General features: G+C 42.7%; 1 protein-coding gene across 3 annotated transcripts in view; it reads right to left on the minus strand.

Annotated features, from left to right (window-relative positions):
* LOC103149932 (ras-associated and pleckstrin homology domains-containing protein 1-like) overlaps positions 1-17159 on the minus strand; it is a 73046-nt gene that overhangs the window by 3467 nt on the left and 52420 nt on the right. For 2 of the 3 annotated variants that reach the window (XM_007569311.2, XM_007569312.2), the window contains exons 9-19: positions 14052-14126; positions 7277-7354; positions 5839-5913; positions 5349-5433; positions 3166-3287; positions 3025-3090; positions 2775-2918; positions 2583-2693; positions 2284-2382; positions 1752-1872; positions 1339-1469 (exon numbers count right to left, since the gene is read on the minus strand). In XM_007569311.2, coding sequence (XP_007569373.1) covers positions 1339-1469; positions 1752-1872; positions 2284-2382; positions 2583-2693; positions 2775-2918; positions 3025-3090; positions 3166-3287; positions 5349-5433; positions 5839-5913; positions 7277-7354; positions 14052-14126 — 1107 coding nt within the window. The remainder of the gene's footprint in view (positions 1-1338; positions 1470-1751; positions 1873-2283; positions 2383-2582; positions 2694-2774; positions 2919-3024; positions 3091-3165; positions 3288-5348; positions 5434-5838; positions 5914-7276; positions 7355-14051; positions 14127-17159) is intronic. The other variant, XM_007569314.2, reaches the window with a different exon arrangement.

The following is a 17159-nucleotide window of genomic DNA, read 5'->3' on the forward strand; positions in this document are numbered from 1 at the left end:
AAGTTATAGTCTGGGTGGGACTGATGAGGCGATTAACAAGTCACATTTAATGTCATACCTAAGCACAAATATTTCAAAATTCCTTGCAAATCTTTCTAAATTAGCACCGCAAAATCTGTGATTATGACTGCAAAAAATAAAAATTACAAAGTGAAAAGATGTGCAACATTTCATTTTAAAGAAGTACTCATTGAATGCAGACACAGCTTTTTTTTTTTTTTTTAAATATATATTAATATTATAACAACCTTTGAGACTGTCCATGATCCTAATATGGCCTGAAATCAAAATGAGTTATGAGTTTGACCTCTTTCTGCAGGTCTAGAGGCAGACTTCTACTGATAACTTCTGCTCTCTCTGTCCTTTTTTACCTTTAAAATTGTAGAATTTTCATTCACAATTTCACAAAAGTAAGACTGTTTCTTCTTTTCATTAAGATATTGCGTGTTTAGTTTATTTGCGTAACAATTCAAAGCTTTAAAAAAATGCAATAGCATTTCTCCGGGTATTAATTAGAACTCATTTTTCAACCCTTGGATGTAGAAAAGGTTTGGACAGCCCTGATTTAAGAGACAGGAGATGTTCTGAAAACAGATCCTGTTTCAGCAAGAGGAGCCGTAAAGAACAACAAGCTAATACAGGAAGTGAGGACGGAGCAGAGGACATGCTGAGCTCTGGTCCAGCTGGGCCATCACTTCCCCGGTTCCATTCCAAACACATCCTGCCATCAAACAAACGCCTGGCGTGGAAAACGGCCAACTGCTGACGTTTCCTGAGAACAGATCTGGACGCTGATGTTTCACTGAAGCATCTGGAAGTAGAGAAGCCGTGCAGCAACACGCTCATTATCCATGTGGGAATGCAGTGAGGCAGGCGCGCTGAGCTGGCTTTAGTCCCATGATGCATCTGTTCAGCTGGGATTTGATGCTCAGCTTTTGAATATGGGAATTCTGACAGCAAAACATTATTCGCTATACACTCTCTGCAGTACGGCAGCTTTTATAATATTCTTAATAAAGTATTTGTAAATAGAGTCTCTTTATTTCTGCCTCTTCCTTTATTTATTTGCAGATTTCCCATCATTCCCAGTGTGTCTTCACTTCAAACACAAACGCCAAACAGACAGGCTGTTAAAGACTTCACATGCTTGTTACATCACTTCCTGTCTAACCTCCACTGCCTCCTCCTCCCCCCACACAGAGAGGAACCATCATTCGTCCTTTCACCTTTAAGCGCTGATAGAAAAGCAGAACGGAATTGTGGGAACAGAATAAAAATGATTGATTGATTTTGTGTGTGTGTGTGTGTGTGTGTGTGTGTGTGTGTGTGTGTTCACACCTCTCCTTGCGTTCCTCTCCTCCAGGCGTCAGAGAAGATGGAGCTGACCACACTCTGGGAGCGGGTGTGTCCGGATGACGCCAGCTCTGACACGCCGCTGTCTGATTGGCTGGAGTGGTTGGACTGCGACTCTGTGGGATTCAGCAGGAGGTCAGAGGTTGAGTCGACAGCAGCGGCACTATGAGGTCACGATGCACAGCGTGGCTTTACCGGGACTAAACCAGCAGTTTCAAACTGCATTCCTCAAGGGCCGGACTGCTGCCACTTTTACAGGCTTGACTCAAACGACTACTCTGCCTCGTCAACATGCAGTCACGCTCTACAGAGCTCTGCTAACAAGCTAACGTTGGAGCCTGAAGTAGCAGGACAGCGACTGAGGACTGGAGTTTGAGACTGAAGGATCTGGAACAGACCTGGGAGGCTGGAAGAGCTGGAGCCAGACTTGATGGAAGAAGAAGAGAGGGAAGACCAATCGTAGGCGGCCTCTGTCCTCCTCATGGCCTCCTGGAAGTTGATGTACAGCTGCTTCCCGTACTGACAAACACACACACACACACACACACACACACACAGGCAAACACACACGCATACAGCTTAGAGCCGCCCCACTCTCCTGTCCAATGCTGCTTTCAGTTCACTGAGGCTTGTGGATGTTTCTTCTGCAGAGACTTATTAAGCTTTTCAGCCCTGCTGAGATGTGGACTTTGACTAGGCTGTTGGAGCTGCTTGATTCTTTTTGTTTTCAGCCATTACAGAATTGAATGGATGTGAAAGCAGGAAGTGGAAAGGTCTGACCAAGTGAACTGGGCCCAGTAAAACCAGTCGCCTCATATAATTTAGCTATAAGGTCAACTTATTGCTAGGTAACAGGTGGATGGCTTCCCAGTCTGTAAGCTAGCTTAGAGACGCAGCATATAGATGTTACATCTGTAATCCAATCAGTACCTTTGCAATGCGAATACTGTTGATCCATTGTTGGAGAGTTCTGATGTCATCACAGCACAGGTACTTTATATACTGAGACTTCTTCTGGATCTGGGGGTGCTAAACACACACACACACACACACACACACATAAAATTTCAAATGTCCGTCTGTGTGTAATTAAATGTGGTTCATTTAGTGATAAAGTTCCTAATATGAATTTAAGTAATAATACAATTCATTGAACAGGTCTGTATGGAGTGTAAAGACAGTTTCTGACCAGTAGGTGGCAGGTGTAGACCATGACTTGGACATTTTACCTTCAGCACCATGCAGAAGTCAGTAGGAGCCTTGTACTTGCTCTTGTAGTCATGACCCAGGTAAACATTGACGTGATCCAGCTGGAGGAAACACACCAGGTCCCTGGACGTCTGGAAACAGGCCAAACAGAGAGCTTCAGCTTTACCACACACACAGAGGGTCCCTCCACCCAGCCTCCGTCCGTCACACACCTTGGCCTTGCCCTTTGGGACGTAGTAGATCCCAGATGCTCTGAGCAGAAAGTAACGTTTCTTCCATGACTTTTTGCCGTCCTCTTTCAGCCACAGCACTCCCTCCATCTCAGGGACAGACACCGAACTGCCTCCGAAGCACTCCTGGGAAGCAAATCGAAGCTTTTCCTGTCAGTTCTCCTGTTTCTGCCTAAAGATTTTCAAGTGGGAAAACATGGGAGTGTATCCAAAGAAGGCCGAACTAACCCACCTCTAGCAGAGCTTCTTTGTTCCTCTCTGCCATCTCGCACGTCTCCTTCCGCCCCAGTAAGTAGTTCTGCAGCAGACGGGAAGCATGTGAGAAAAGAGGAGCAGGTCCCCAGGTGCGGGCAGATGTGTGTGTTCTGTTTACCTGTGGGTTTTTGAACAGGGCGTACTTCTCGATGCGCTCGGTGAACATGAGGCGGTTCTGGCTGTCTCTGGTCCAGTTCAGCAGGTTCTCCACCAGGTTCTCGTGGTCCTCGAAGATCCGTTCTGCAGACAGGGAGACGTGCATCAAGACGTGAAAATCAGAAAAAAAAAAGATTATTACGAGATTAGCATCAAACACACACGCAATATGGCTAGTTGGTGTTTAGATTTTGCTAATAACGTCTTCCAATAACGTAATTACCTAGTCATATTTTCAAAATTCCCTGTGAAGAGATGCAACCATAAATTTCCTGGTTCATCTTTCTTGACCTTCCCACACGTTTATGGAGGGAACTAACAGCAAACTGAAACTACGAAACAGGATCAAATAAGAGCTTCATGTCAGCTTTGTTCAACAGGAACAAAGTATGCATCTTGCTCTGTGTTGACCTGAATCACTCACATCACCAATGCTAACCTAGCTAGCCACAGTTTTTTTTTTTTTTAGACAGCACATCGCTAACGAGTCAAAACAGGCCAAAGCCATGAAGTCTACAGCAGCAGACATGTGACCCCAGTTCAAAACGCCTTTAAAGAGGCAGAACCACATCGCAACAATCCCTCATCAGCCTTATAAAAGGAGGTAACGGCTTCATGGCTTCACCGAAGCTTCTGCTGCCGACTGAACTAATGATGCTAATGCTAATCCACGACCTGAATCCATTAGTCAGCAAAGGTTTGCTTACTTATTCTCACACAGATGGTTCTTATTTGTTCAGGGTCGCATCCTGTTACTTCATTCACAGCAGAATAAGGTAAAAATAAAATAAAAAGAAACATTTTTCTTTCCTCTTTTTGAGAAATGTACCAAACTGGAACTACGTAGGCTGCTAGGACAAAGTAACACTTTATAGTGTTTCATTCTAAAGTGTTAATTTAGGAACAAAGTGTTTGAAAGGCGACAATGTTGAAAAGAAATAACTTCTGTAAAATAATCATATTTTTTGTGAGTCCCACATCCAACACGTCATGATTTGAGTCAGGTTTTAGGCCCAAAACAATCCAAAAAAGAGGTTTTAAATATGCATTTCATGACAACATATGAGGATTTTAGAACCAACACTTATTTATGATGTAGACCAAAAACAAATCAACGAGAGCCAGAATCAATAAGGACCAAGGCTGGCCAGACAGAGCCATGAATCTGACGGGAGACAAAATGAGAAGCATGAAACGGTGCTGGTTGTTTTACCACTAAGCCTGTCCAGGTTCTGGTTGTTTTGCTCCAAGACAAGAACTGAACAAAAACAAGGACATTTCACACTGACCACGAGTCACTTTGTATCCACCTGGGGAATGTTTCAAACCAAACAGAGGACTTAAAGTCATGTTCTACAGTGCACTAATAATCTGCCAAAAGAAAAGACTCCAAAAAATAATATCTGACATCAGAACGACACATTACTGAGCTTAATGGCTGGATCACATTAACACTACAACAGGGGAACAACCATAAGCTAATGGGAATCGAGCACAATACAAAGTCTGAAAATACAGTACACAATTAAACATATTATAATGGTAATTGTAATTATGAGATTTTATCTCCATAATTCATGAAAATTCCATAGGAAACGACTGACAGTGATTTGCAGATACGAAATGGATGTAATGGAATTCTACTGGACAAAACAAATTGGAAAGGAGGAATGTGACCTGGAGCTACATGAAGCATATCTGCCGATTTTACTGCTTTATATCCTCAGCTTTGTCTGGCTTTGCAAAGACAGCACTGAAACTTAAAATATATAATTTAATGTTGACATGCACGGTTAAAAAGAAGAGAACCGCTACTCTTATTTCCTGCAGGGGGAAAAAAAAAAAGTACAGCTCAAAGGTCCTGATCTAACAGGAAACCAGTTTAATGCCAGGCGTCCAAAAGCCGCCAACTCCAGGTCCAACTGATTCCCTTCACTACTACTTACCACAATTTAATAAGATGAACTACTGTGCCTTCATTCTGTGTACACAAAAGCTTTTGATAACAAATGTTTGAGACAATACTATAAAGTTGATGGCACTGCAGTATCCAAGTTTTCGTCTGTAGCAGCTGGATCAAACTCATCTGTGTGAACATTCAGTCACTGATCAGGTGACTGTGTCTGTGTGGAGGTGTGCACTCACCCATCTGCAGCTCTGTGATGGTTTCCACCAGGGACCAGTCTGGACTGTAACCACAGTGAGATTTATCCAGCAGACTGTCCAGAACCTGAAGAACAGGAGACACAGTCAGGTACTGACCCGAGGACTGACCTCAAAACTACTCCGGCTTCAGATTAGGCTTGGGACTGGCATTAATAAAGACACCATATGTCTATGAGAAAATAAAAAATATATATATAAAATACAAAAAAAAGAAAAATAAATAGCCCCATCAGTAGACCTGGGATTAAAATATTTAAGGTACTTTTTAGATAAATGAGTGTAAGACCTTTGAAGAAAAGCTTTTCATAGATGGGGATGAGGATTATGTCAATATGATGTCTTGGACAAAAAGCTCCATGTCCCCACAAAATGAAAACAGCTATTCCTGACCTCAAACTTTATAAAAACAAACAAACAAACAAAAAAAGAATCAGTGGTGGTTCTACTGGTGCAGGAGCAGAAGGTGTACCTGTCTGACCGTCTGTCTCTCGTCCACCATCATGGTCTTTGAGCTCTCGTCTGACAGATGAACACGGATGACCAGCTGTGAAGAAGAGCAGAGGAGGTCAGCCGTCATGTTCCCGCACATCGAAGGAGCAACGCGTCGCCCAATCGGCTCTCGGAGCTCTGACTGGCGTCCAAGGCTTCATATCGCAAACCAAGAAGAGGGAGCAGCTTTCAACGTGGTTCCAGCAAATCTTTGCTTTACTTTGATTGTTTGAGCCGAAAATGTGACCCAGAAAAAGGAGCAAATTGAGCCGAAGGCGGTCCATTTCACCGAGCCCCGTCCTCTTATTCTGCAGCATTACCCTTTACTGAATCACATGCATGAGTGGAAGACTGCAGACTCTGCTGCAGCAAAGGGTTTCAGCAGGAATCCGACTGGAGGATGATTCAGTCAACCTCTGGTTAAGCTAACGCAGCTGAACGGAGGCAATGCTTTGATCCTGATTCCTGATTCGGAGGTTAGAGTTGATCCCAGTTGGACCACAAGTCCAGATCTGGAAAGCTCCCTGAAATGTCCAAAATTTAAAGGGTACATAGTGCCATTTTATAGCACAGTCAAACAACTATCCTGTCCTCCTGGACAGCCATGGCGTCTCTCCTGTCCTTCTTGTCCAAAACTTTGAACCTCACCATGAGTTTAATCACATGGCACCAATTCACAACATGTCATCTCCAGACTCTGGCTTAATGACAGCCTGTCTTATCGATTCTAAAACCAGCTGTGGTTTTAAAATCAAATTTAAAAAAATCACAATTATTAAAGTCTGCTGGAACCTGGAGGATCCTGGGACATCAGGGAGTTCAACATCAGCAGGGCCAAGCCAAACACTTCCTGGACACGGTCAGACGGGACTGGAAATGACTGAGCTTTTTGGCCACAGTGATAATGTTGGGACGAGACAAAGTGAGGCTTCAAACATGAGACTGGAAGTGAATCACACAGCATCCAGTGTGTATCCTGATCCAGTAGCTGAAAACACAAACATTGCATCAAATCTTGTTTTGAGTTGTGAGCCTGAAGGAAACCTGGAGAAACTCACTGTCCAACATGATCACTTTCATCTCTGAGCAGAATCGATGCAACAGATGATTTATTCCCAAAACACTAACACACACACACACACACACACACACTGAGGAGCTGGAGTCCCTCTGTGTGTGTATAGTAAATCCTGGTTGTTAATCCAGTCTCTTTGGGATTTTACTTGCAGTGTTCATTATGTTGAGTGGCGTGTGTGTGTGTGTGTAGGTTGACTCCAGTTGTTATGACTGGAGCTTTTAAAAGTGCAGTAACACTAACCTGACCCAGAAACCCACTCCTCCCAACACATGTACACACCAACAGAATATAAATATACACTGTGTGTGTGTGTGTGTGTGTGTGTGTGGAGCTGACTCACCTTCTTCACCTGTGCCTCCTTGATCTTCTCCAAAGCCACCCGGATATTCTCCGCCTTTAACTTGGCAGCCTGCTCCTCCTACACACACACACACACACACACACACACACACACACATCACAGTTGAGAAAATGAAAACAAACTGCTGGAAGACCTGCTCTCCTACCTGGTTCCTCCAACAGGAGCTCATTGTAACAAAATCTCCCGTTTCTACGTCACATCAAATGAAAACCAGGTGAGGTTCGTTGATCGAGTTGCTATTTATCTTTGAGAGCCGGCTCAGTGGCTACGCTTCGTCCTGCAGGGATGTCGGCATGCGCCCAGCCTCCCCAACCCGGTAGAGGGAAATCCTGTAAAGGTTAGTCCCAGAACACGCGTGCACTGGCCAGAAAGACCCAACAGTAAGGAAGCATCCGAAACGCCTGACTACCCGTTCCTCTCCTTCTGCCCCTGTTCACAACCATCATCTTCACCGTCCTCTCCGTGTTCGCACGGGATTGAGATTGGATTAAAACGGCGGCTTCACCGCGATCCTACTGAACGAGGATTATCCGAAGTGACGGCGCGTGGACCTCAGCCGGACAGCAGCACCTCCAGAACCTGCTCTGCTCCTATGGCAACCAAACGATCTGTGATGGAAAACCGCCGGAGTTTGCCGACTCCAGTCCCGTCACATCCTCCCTGGCCAAGAGAGACGGAGGAGGAGACGGGAGGGAAGGAAGGTTGGCCGGGGTGGGAGGGAGGGGAGGGGCTGTTTATCTGGAGCTGCCGTGCCCCTTACTCTTCCTCCTCCCCTCTTCCTCCCTGTCTTCAGCTCTTCCAGCTGTCCCTCTCTTTGTCTTCTTACTCTCTCTGTCCAAATCAGCTCAGAGGACAAGCATGTGGCCAGCTGCCTGATGTCACATAAAACACACACCAACACACATCCTTGTACTTCTATAAAATGTCTGGGTTATGCCTAACCATTACCAACCCTAACCTTAACCAAAACTTAACTCACATCACACCTCTAAGCCTGACCAGTAGAACTGCAAAAAAAAAGTGGGCACCAGGAAAACAAATAACGAAAGACTGTGAAACTGGTGCTTTATATGTAGCATATACAAGTACACACCTACACACACACTTAAGAGGATCCATACTGTGAACGAGCGAAAGGGCAGAATGAACTCATGATGAGAAAGATGAGATTATCGGCCAATCTCCTTATCAACGAGAACACACACACACATTAATACTTTGTTTACTTCCCAACAGAAGCCCAGACTGAACAGTATGGATCCTTTTATTAATCAGGTGGAACCAGGTGCACATCAAGCTTCCATAGAAACAAAAATACTCCTACAGTCATGTTCAAAAGGAAACTGCTACTGGAGTCAGTTCTTAATTGTTTCCAATATAGAACGCATAAAAAATAAAATAAATAAAACAAACAAAAAGAAAGGTTGTTAACCCAGCCATAGAAAAACTAACATTATAACTCATAACTGTTGCTCAATATTATTCCGTATCGCATGTTTTCCTAAGATCGTGCAGCTCTACTTTCAACTTTAACATGTTGCTGTGATGGAGAGCTGTTTGAAATAAAATTCGGTTTTGCACATCTCGGTCATTGCTCTTCTGTTTACACAGCCAGCCACGGCTTCCATCTTCTCCAGCTGCATCTCACACATTCAGCTGACCTACATTATGAAGCTAAAATTAGATTCTGTCCAATAAACATTCGGCTGCCTTTGAAGTCGGGAGGAATTTGTCCCTCTTCAGCTGCCGTAGGTTGAAACAGAGTCGGCTGATGTGAATCACTGAATGCTGCAGAAGCATAAGTAGGGCAGCAGTGTGTGTGTGTGTGTGAGAGAGGACTGTAGTTGCTGCAGAGGCAGTGTTACAGTGACACAGAAAGAGTGTGTTAAACGTGGAGATACACACACACACACACACACACACAGCAGCACCCAGAAGTCTCTCTAATGAGAGCGGATAATTACACCGTCAGCCTAATCACGGCTGCAGGAATTAGACTGGCCCCGAAGCTCATAATCTGCCTGCAATCTCAAGGTCCATTGCAGCCCATCTCCCCTCCCTTCCCCCTTCTAATCTGGCACCGTAAATTGAAACAAAATGATGGCTTTTTTTCTCCTCTGCTTTGACTCATGACGATGACATAAACTGCTCTCAGCTTGTGATGCAGAGGAGTCAGAATTGCTGGAAGCAGGAAGCGAAGCGAGACGTCGATCTGCAGCTTGATCCCCAGCAGTAAAAGCTGGATTTAAAGCAAACGGACGACATCAGAGCAAAAGCATTTGTTTGGGTTTGATGAACTGGGCTAAGACTGAGTTCCAGAGCCAGCTATGGACTAGGCTCTGACAGCACAGTGCAGGTATGATTTAGTCATACAATAGGAGCAACAAGCTCTGTTGCTTAGGAACATCCTCTAAGCTACACTGCAAAAACACAAAATCTTACCAAGTATTTTTGTCTAGTTTTTGGAGCAAATATCTTAGTTCAGGTGAAACAAAGCTACTAACCTAAAAGTAACTTTTCAGAAGGTTATGGGAGCATGCATTACATCAATAATTTCTTAATATTGATGAAAAGGACTAGTTCCACTGGCAAATTATTTCACTTATAACGTGGGGAAAAATATCTTGAGATATTTGCTCCAAAAACTAGACAAAAATACTTGGTAAGATTTTGTGATCAGGCTAACTGAGGCACATTTATTTTTATCAAAAAGGAAAAACTGCCAGATGCTCTCCGCGTGTGTGTGAATCTGTATGTAATGCTTTTGGGAATCACCACCGTTTTCTCCAAAGAGGATTATCCTCACACGTTTCACACATTTCTGTGACGTCCAACCATTCTGCCTCCTCTGTTGACCATCCAATCACATCGCAAACAATTTTGATCCAATCAGAACACACCCTGCTGGCTTACTTCCATGCCGAAAGAAACCTTTGCCCCATGGCTGTTAAGAAGCCAACAGCTTCACCTTCAGAGCAGCTGAGTGATCACGGTCGCTTTTGGAGCTCCGCATGGGGATTCGCTTAGATTAATCTGAACTTAATCTGGCATCACAAGTGCTCTGAATGCATTAGAAAAATTAAGGCAGAAAGTTGCTAGTTGCTGATAGGAGAGTCTGGTAACTGCCAGCAAACGGAGAACAACAACAAGCATCACAATAAGCAGCAGCTCGTCCCATTACCTCCACTGATCTGCATTATCTTCAACTTTACCTGCTAAGCTTCACTACTGCCACTGGCTCAGATCCAGGTACTGATGAGGTCACTGCAGCGTATGACCAGAGCACAGAAGCAACGATAAACCAAGTCTGAGGTCAAACATGCCATCCCTAATTACTGATGAAGTGATTAGGAACTTTGCATTGAGAGTCCATTAAAAATGCCAACTTTGCATTAAATTCATAATTTACAAAATTATGCAAAGTTGGCACTTTTAATGGACTTTTAATGCAACTTTGAGAGCAACTTTGCATTAAAAGTGTCATTATTTACCGAATGACACTTCATGACCACTGTCATAAACATTCATAAAGACTCCTTCATGTTCATGACAGATGTTCTGTCATCTTTATGACAGTGTCATGTCAGTCTTATGCACACCCCTTCAAATAAAGTGTTACCGATTTTTATCTAGGGAACATTTGCTGAGATCATTCCACAGAAGCAGCTTAAATGGTAACAGGATTGCACTTATTGTCCACAAGACCTCTCAAGCAGCAAGCACACACACACATGCACCCATTATATTATAGGACTTTACACTTCATAAGATCCTAGCCTTAGCCAAAACTTATTGAACTCCATACTTCCAAACCTAAGCAGTAAAGTGGAGTAGAACCGAAGAAAGTGAGGACCAGAAAGATGATGAACACAAATAACCTTCATTTGTGGTTCTCTAGGTTCTTTATCTGTACGATATACAAGTATACACACACACACACACACACACACACACACACACACACACACACACAATACGGTGTGTGTGTAAGTCCATTCTAAGATTTAGCATTTAATCACATTATTTTGTGATAAAAAAAATAAAAAAAACTCCAAAAAACTATTACTTCATTTTTAGGTGTATGTATGGCATTGCCTGCATAGCACAGCAGTAATATCACCAAACATAAATATAGTTTTTTTAAATGGGCATCGTCATAACGCTGTTTACCTTAAAAAGTGATATATATATATATATATATATATACACACACACACACCACTAAACTGCAAACAGTAACCGCATTTTATCAGACTTTCAAATGTACTGATATTTATCGATGTTCTTGTGGAACCATGGAGGAAAAAAAATGGCAACACCAACATTTCTGATCATACCATCAGTTTTCGTTTTTATTTACCATCAGTATAACTGAAACTCATAACAATGATGACTAAAAACTCTTATCACGATGAGAAATTTTTATGATAAATGATAAATGCACAATCCTAACTTCCATTCATTTCTGCAGCCTTCCTCAGACTCTACACACCTGAACTTAATTCACAGCTTAACCCTGAACCTGACCCTTAACCACTAACCCTTGACCCCTAATCCCTAACTCTTGACCCCCAAGCCAAAAACAACACTTCTACTTGAGGAGCAGTGGATCTCCGCAACATATAGTTTGTGTTAGGAAAATCAAATACAGGGCCACACACACAGACTTTAAGGGCTTTCAGTGTTTAAACTTACCTGCTGTTGGTTCATGTTTCAGTTTCCAACAATCATTGATACAAATTAATGACAAACCATAAGAAGTGTGATCACAAAGGGAGTGTCCATCACTGAACCCTTCTGTCTGCCTCTATTGAGCTTCATAGTTTTTTAAATTTTGAATACACAAAAAAAAAATGACAGTTTATTTTCAATGTCCAATATCAATAACACAAAACTTCTCCTGTTTTCGGCCAGGTAGGATTATTAAAATGATTTATATCATCTAAATACCAGAATCACTATGGAACATTTCAGAGAATGTTTTTACCACTTTCTTCAAAGTCTAAACTTTACAAACGTAAAGTTTGTAAACTTTACGTTTACAAACTTAAAGTTTGTAAACGTTTGTAAAGTTTGTAAAATAGTAAAGCCGGCCTTTACTATTTTAAAGGCCGGCTGATGATGTCACGGCCTTGTGATCTTCTGATAGGTTAATTGTCACATTCAGTCAATGTGACTGTGACTGAATTGCTGTCAGAGTTCAAGACAAAAGTGAGTTATGTGTCCCTGAGATGAATGTGTTTCCCTCAAGTCAACCCTAATCAAAAGCAAAAAAAAAAAAAAAACCTAAAAGTCCTGTACTGACATGGGCTGAAAGGCCACTCAGAGAGGAAGAAGGCATCATTTAAAAGGCCACAAAAAAGAGATAATTTAGGAATGCACACAGGGAGACATGTCATGTGATCCAATGACATAATAGCCATAGTTACTTTAGGACGAAAAAGCCTGAAAACGCCGTCTCAACTGTGAAGCACGAGAGTGGCAGCATCATGTTGTGGGAGACACTGGTGGTCTTCACAAAGCAGCAGGAAAAGGCATCAGGTTTAAATACATCTGAAGCCGTTAAGCAGGTGGTTGAAGTTTGGCCCACCAACTTCAAAATGAACGTTCTGGAGTGGCCATCACAAAGTCCTGATCCGAGTCCCACAGAAAAGGTGTGGTCAGAGGTGAAGAGGGCCGAGTTGGACCAGTCGGACCCGGTGCCACCCGGTTTGTCAGGAGAAGCGGGCCACGACTCGGAAAACTGTTATGAGATCCTCATGGAAGAAAACCCAGAATGGCCCACCTAAGTCATGCAGTTCAATTATAGAATGGGGGGAAAAAAAAGTCACAAGAAAATTCATTTTTATCTTTGATGTAGAACTACTTATTATACTTTAGACAAGCGATAACACAAAACTTGGCTGACACACCAAACAGTCCCATGTTAAATATGATTGATTTCTATGATTAAACTGCAGACAATAACTGCATTTAATCAGATTTTGTCATTAAACAAATAATGGAGAAAATGGTAAAAACTATCAATCCCCACAATAGTTTTTTTTTTTTTTTAAATATCATTAATTTGAATTTATTGTAACACAGATAAATTCAAATTCTTATCATAATGAGAAACGTATTATGATAAATGCTCAGCTTTAATCGTTACAGACCTCAAACTGGAGAAGTTTGGTCAAACTTAATGTCACACAATGACAACAAAACGTTTTCTGCACAGCAGGCATCTGCTGCTAACTGTGGATAAAACCAACACGCTGATTATGATTGCTAGCTAGCCGTCGATTAATCTGTACAACTCCTGCGTGATCACACCTCTCACACACTCTGCAGCTCTGTGAGCCGTCGGAGCATTAAAACACTCTGAACATGCACGTCCCTTTTTAACTAGGGCCGACCCGCTCCCATCAAACCCTCATGCTTCATGGAGACGAGCTAAACGGCCTATTTCAATCGAAGCAATCCATCAGCACAGCACAGCACACACACACACACCCTGTGCTTAAAGGAGACCTACACACATTTGCATTATGTGGGTTTAACCAAAGTATCACACAGACACACATAATGTGGACGTCTATGACAGACGGACAGGTCCGAGCACAGACACACAGCACACTGGACCAGGCTGGGGGGCAAGAGGGGTGTTGACATGCTCTTCACGCATCATGCAGGAATCAAATAGGAGGAAAAGTTGGGAGGCTGGCATGCGAGAGGAGAGGAGCGTGGTTCAGAAGTGAATGAAGGGAGTCACCTTGGTCAGCAGGTGGGGGGGCTTTCCAGCAATGTTTCTCAGAATCAGAGAGGTTTCCCTGTCCAGATAGGAGTGCTTTAAAGAGACACAGAGAGTTCCTGTGAATGAACGGGGCCACCTGATTGGCTGGGTGAGGCGCTTTGGAGCAGAAAGCTGTGTGGTGAAGCAGAGGTCAGCGGCACCGATGGAGTGCTCAGAGAACTGAAACCAGTGAGGAAGAGAATACAGGGCTGGTTCGCCTGCAGGATGGAACAGAAACGTTAGGTCGGACAGAATCAGAGAACCCACGGGCAGAACCCGGTCGGCGTTTCACACTTCCTGTCTCTGAGGGACCCTCCTATGGAACGCGCCCCATTTATTAGTCAGGAAAATCGCGAGCTAATGGGACACCAACCATCTGACAACCCTTAGCGGTGAGCCTGAGCCTGTGGAGGCAGTTACCCAGGGCGGCATTAGTAAGGGAGGGCGCAAAAAAAACAAAACAAAAAAAAACGCAGATCAACATGCAACTTATCTGTCAGTTGGATCTTAAATTAGTTTCACATTGATTTAAAGCTGCAGTATGCAACTGTATTAAATATTTTTTTAGCATATTTTTAAAATGATTATTATGCAATGACAGTACAAGACAGGTAATCTATGAAAAAATTGAGCTCTTCTGCCTTCTCCCAGTAACACCCGCAGAAATACACCATTCAGCCAGAAACAGCCAATCAGAGCCAGGAGGAGGGGCTTAGCGCTGACAATCAGTCTCACCTTCTCCCCTTTGCCCTCTGCTACACAGCCAGTTGGCCAATGGTGATGGAGGATAAACAGTTTTCTTGTAACAGTAAGTTGTTCTCTGCCACTAACACATCAAGCAGCGTACATGAGGTGAAACAGCTGGTTAAGTTAATGTCCACTTATATAAGCTGACTACATTTGTCTTTTAACCATCTGAGATTTATGTTTAGTTTTCAGACACTCGCTCTTATCTTTTTTTTTTTAAGCTTCTGCTTTGGCTTAAATCACTAGAAACCATTTAACAGAAGGCATGAGATTTCTTTTGATGCACACAGATTAAAAATCATATTCAGGTCAAACACAGATCCTCACACTGATGTCACAGTCAGATTTTCCCTCCAGGAAAAATGTGACTGCCCCAATTTACTGAACTCTAAACTGTAAGCTATTTTTTTAGGAAAAAAACAAAACAAAACACCCTTTTATTAAGTATTACATAATTTTTTTCTAAAAATTTATAAAATGGGATGTTCATGCTTGTTCTATGTCCTATCAGAGGAAAGGGGCCTGAATGCAAACATATACTACAGTTCTCAGATATTCCTTGCAAAAAAAATAAATAAATAAAATTGAATCTTTCACTCTGGACTTGTGCAATGTTTTGTCTGGTGCATCATATAGAATCCCAATAAAATAGTGAAAGCTTTTCGCTTTATTTGTCGCTGAGAAGCAGGAAGTGACGGCAGGGAGCATCGCCCTGATTAGAGGCCTCATCTCCTGACTGGAGACGGATTTCTCCGGGGATATTCCCAGAAGCCTCTCTGGGATCCAGCGTGTCCCAAACTCCGGTTATTTTCTGCTGGCCTTAATAGGAAATCAGAGCGAGAGCGCCGAGGACGGAGCAGCTCCTAATGAGATGGGAACGTTGCTCCGGCAGGACAACATTCCTGTTCATGATCCTCTTTCTTTGCTTCGTCCACATCCCCTTCTCTCCCTCTATTTATTCCCGTGTTTCCTTCCTGTGTTCATTTTCCCCATCTCTTGGACTCACTGTTCCAGCTGAGTCGTCTGCCCCGCCCACCATGTTCTCCCGCTCCGGTTGTGCAGCTGAAGCCGCGGTCCGGCTGAACTCCATGACCGGAGGCTCTAAGCTGCTTTCCGTCTCACTGAACCCAGATGATGCTCAGCAGCAGACAGCCTCCTCAACCAAACAGCAACTGAATGTTTCCCTTTGAATTAATGAAGACTGCTTAGTGAATTTAGAAAAAAAACTGCTCATCTAAGCTGGTTTTAGCTTTGTGTTGACTAAATATCTCCTTTTAAGCTGGTTAGAATTAGACCGACTTTCTTTTTCATGTAAGGAAATGTCTCATTTTCTGTTGAATGTAAAGACGTTTTCCAGCCTCACATGTAACAGGGAAACCAAAAGCTAAGAAGATAAAGAAAAAAAACTTTATTTTGTTCCAGTTATTCCAGCGGACTAGTCAACCATTTCCTCCTTCCAGCTGACTGGATCACTTCAGTTCAGAACGTTTTACTTAGATTTGCTGCTAGTGAGAATTTGTCACAATTCCAACATTTTTCCACAAACAAAAAAACCTGAAAGGTGCAGATTTGACTGAAAGAAGAAAAACTGAATGTCAATTATCAAGTCTTGACACTGAATCTTCATTAAATTTAGGCTGTGACTTTGACTAGGCCATTGTAGCACATGTACATGGTTGGATTAGAAGCAGATTATGATCTCACACCTCTGGCCTTTTATGTTGAACTATGTTACCGGTTTACCTGCTGCTGCTGTTTGCTTTTAATCTAGTTTCACTTTTGCAGCTCTTCTTCTACTAAAGCTCTGATGACTGAGTGGATTCCCAACAGCACAGAGCTGAGAGAAAATTAAGAGCAAATATTAAACTAAACAGTAACACTGCATTTGAATGGGTGCACATAAGACTGAGCTGACACTGTCATAAACATGACATAACAATTGTTATGAACATGAAGGAGATTTCATGAATGTTTATGACTGATGTCATGAAGTGTCATTTGGTAAATAATGACACTTTTAATACAAAGTTGCATTAAAAGTCAATCAATAGTGTCACTTCAAATAAAGTGTTACCAACTAGATAAATCTAGCATAAAGTGTCGTCCTTCAGGTGTGTGTGTGTGTCTGTGTGTGTGTGTGTGTGTGTGTGTGTGGCAGAGCGCTCCAGCTGTTCACAGCTGTGTAATCCTTCCACTGTGGCGCTGCCAGCTCCTCATGGGAATCAGGAAAATGAACTCAGACCTTTAGGACCAAATGCATCCTTCATCTTTTATTTTTATTTTCGCATTCGACGTTTTAATCTTTTAATCAGTATGACCCAGAATCAGAAATGTAATCAT

The sequence above is a fragment of the Poecilia formosa genome, unplaced genomic scaffold (assembly GCF_000485575.1).
Source record: "Poecilia formosa unplaced genomic scaffold, Poecilia_formosa-5.1.2 Scaffold239, whole genome shotgun sequence".
NCBI classification, from domain to species: Eukaryota; Metazoa; Chordata; class Actinopteri; order Cyprinodontiformes; family Poeciliidae; genus Poecilia; species Poecilia formosa.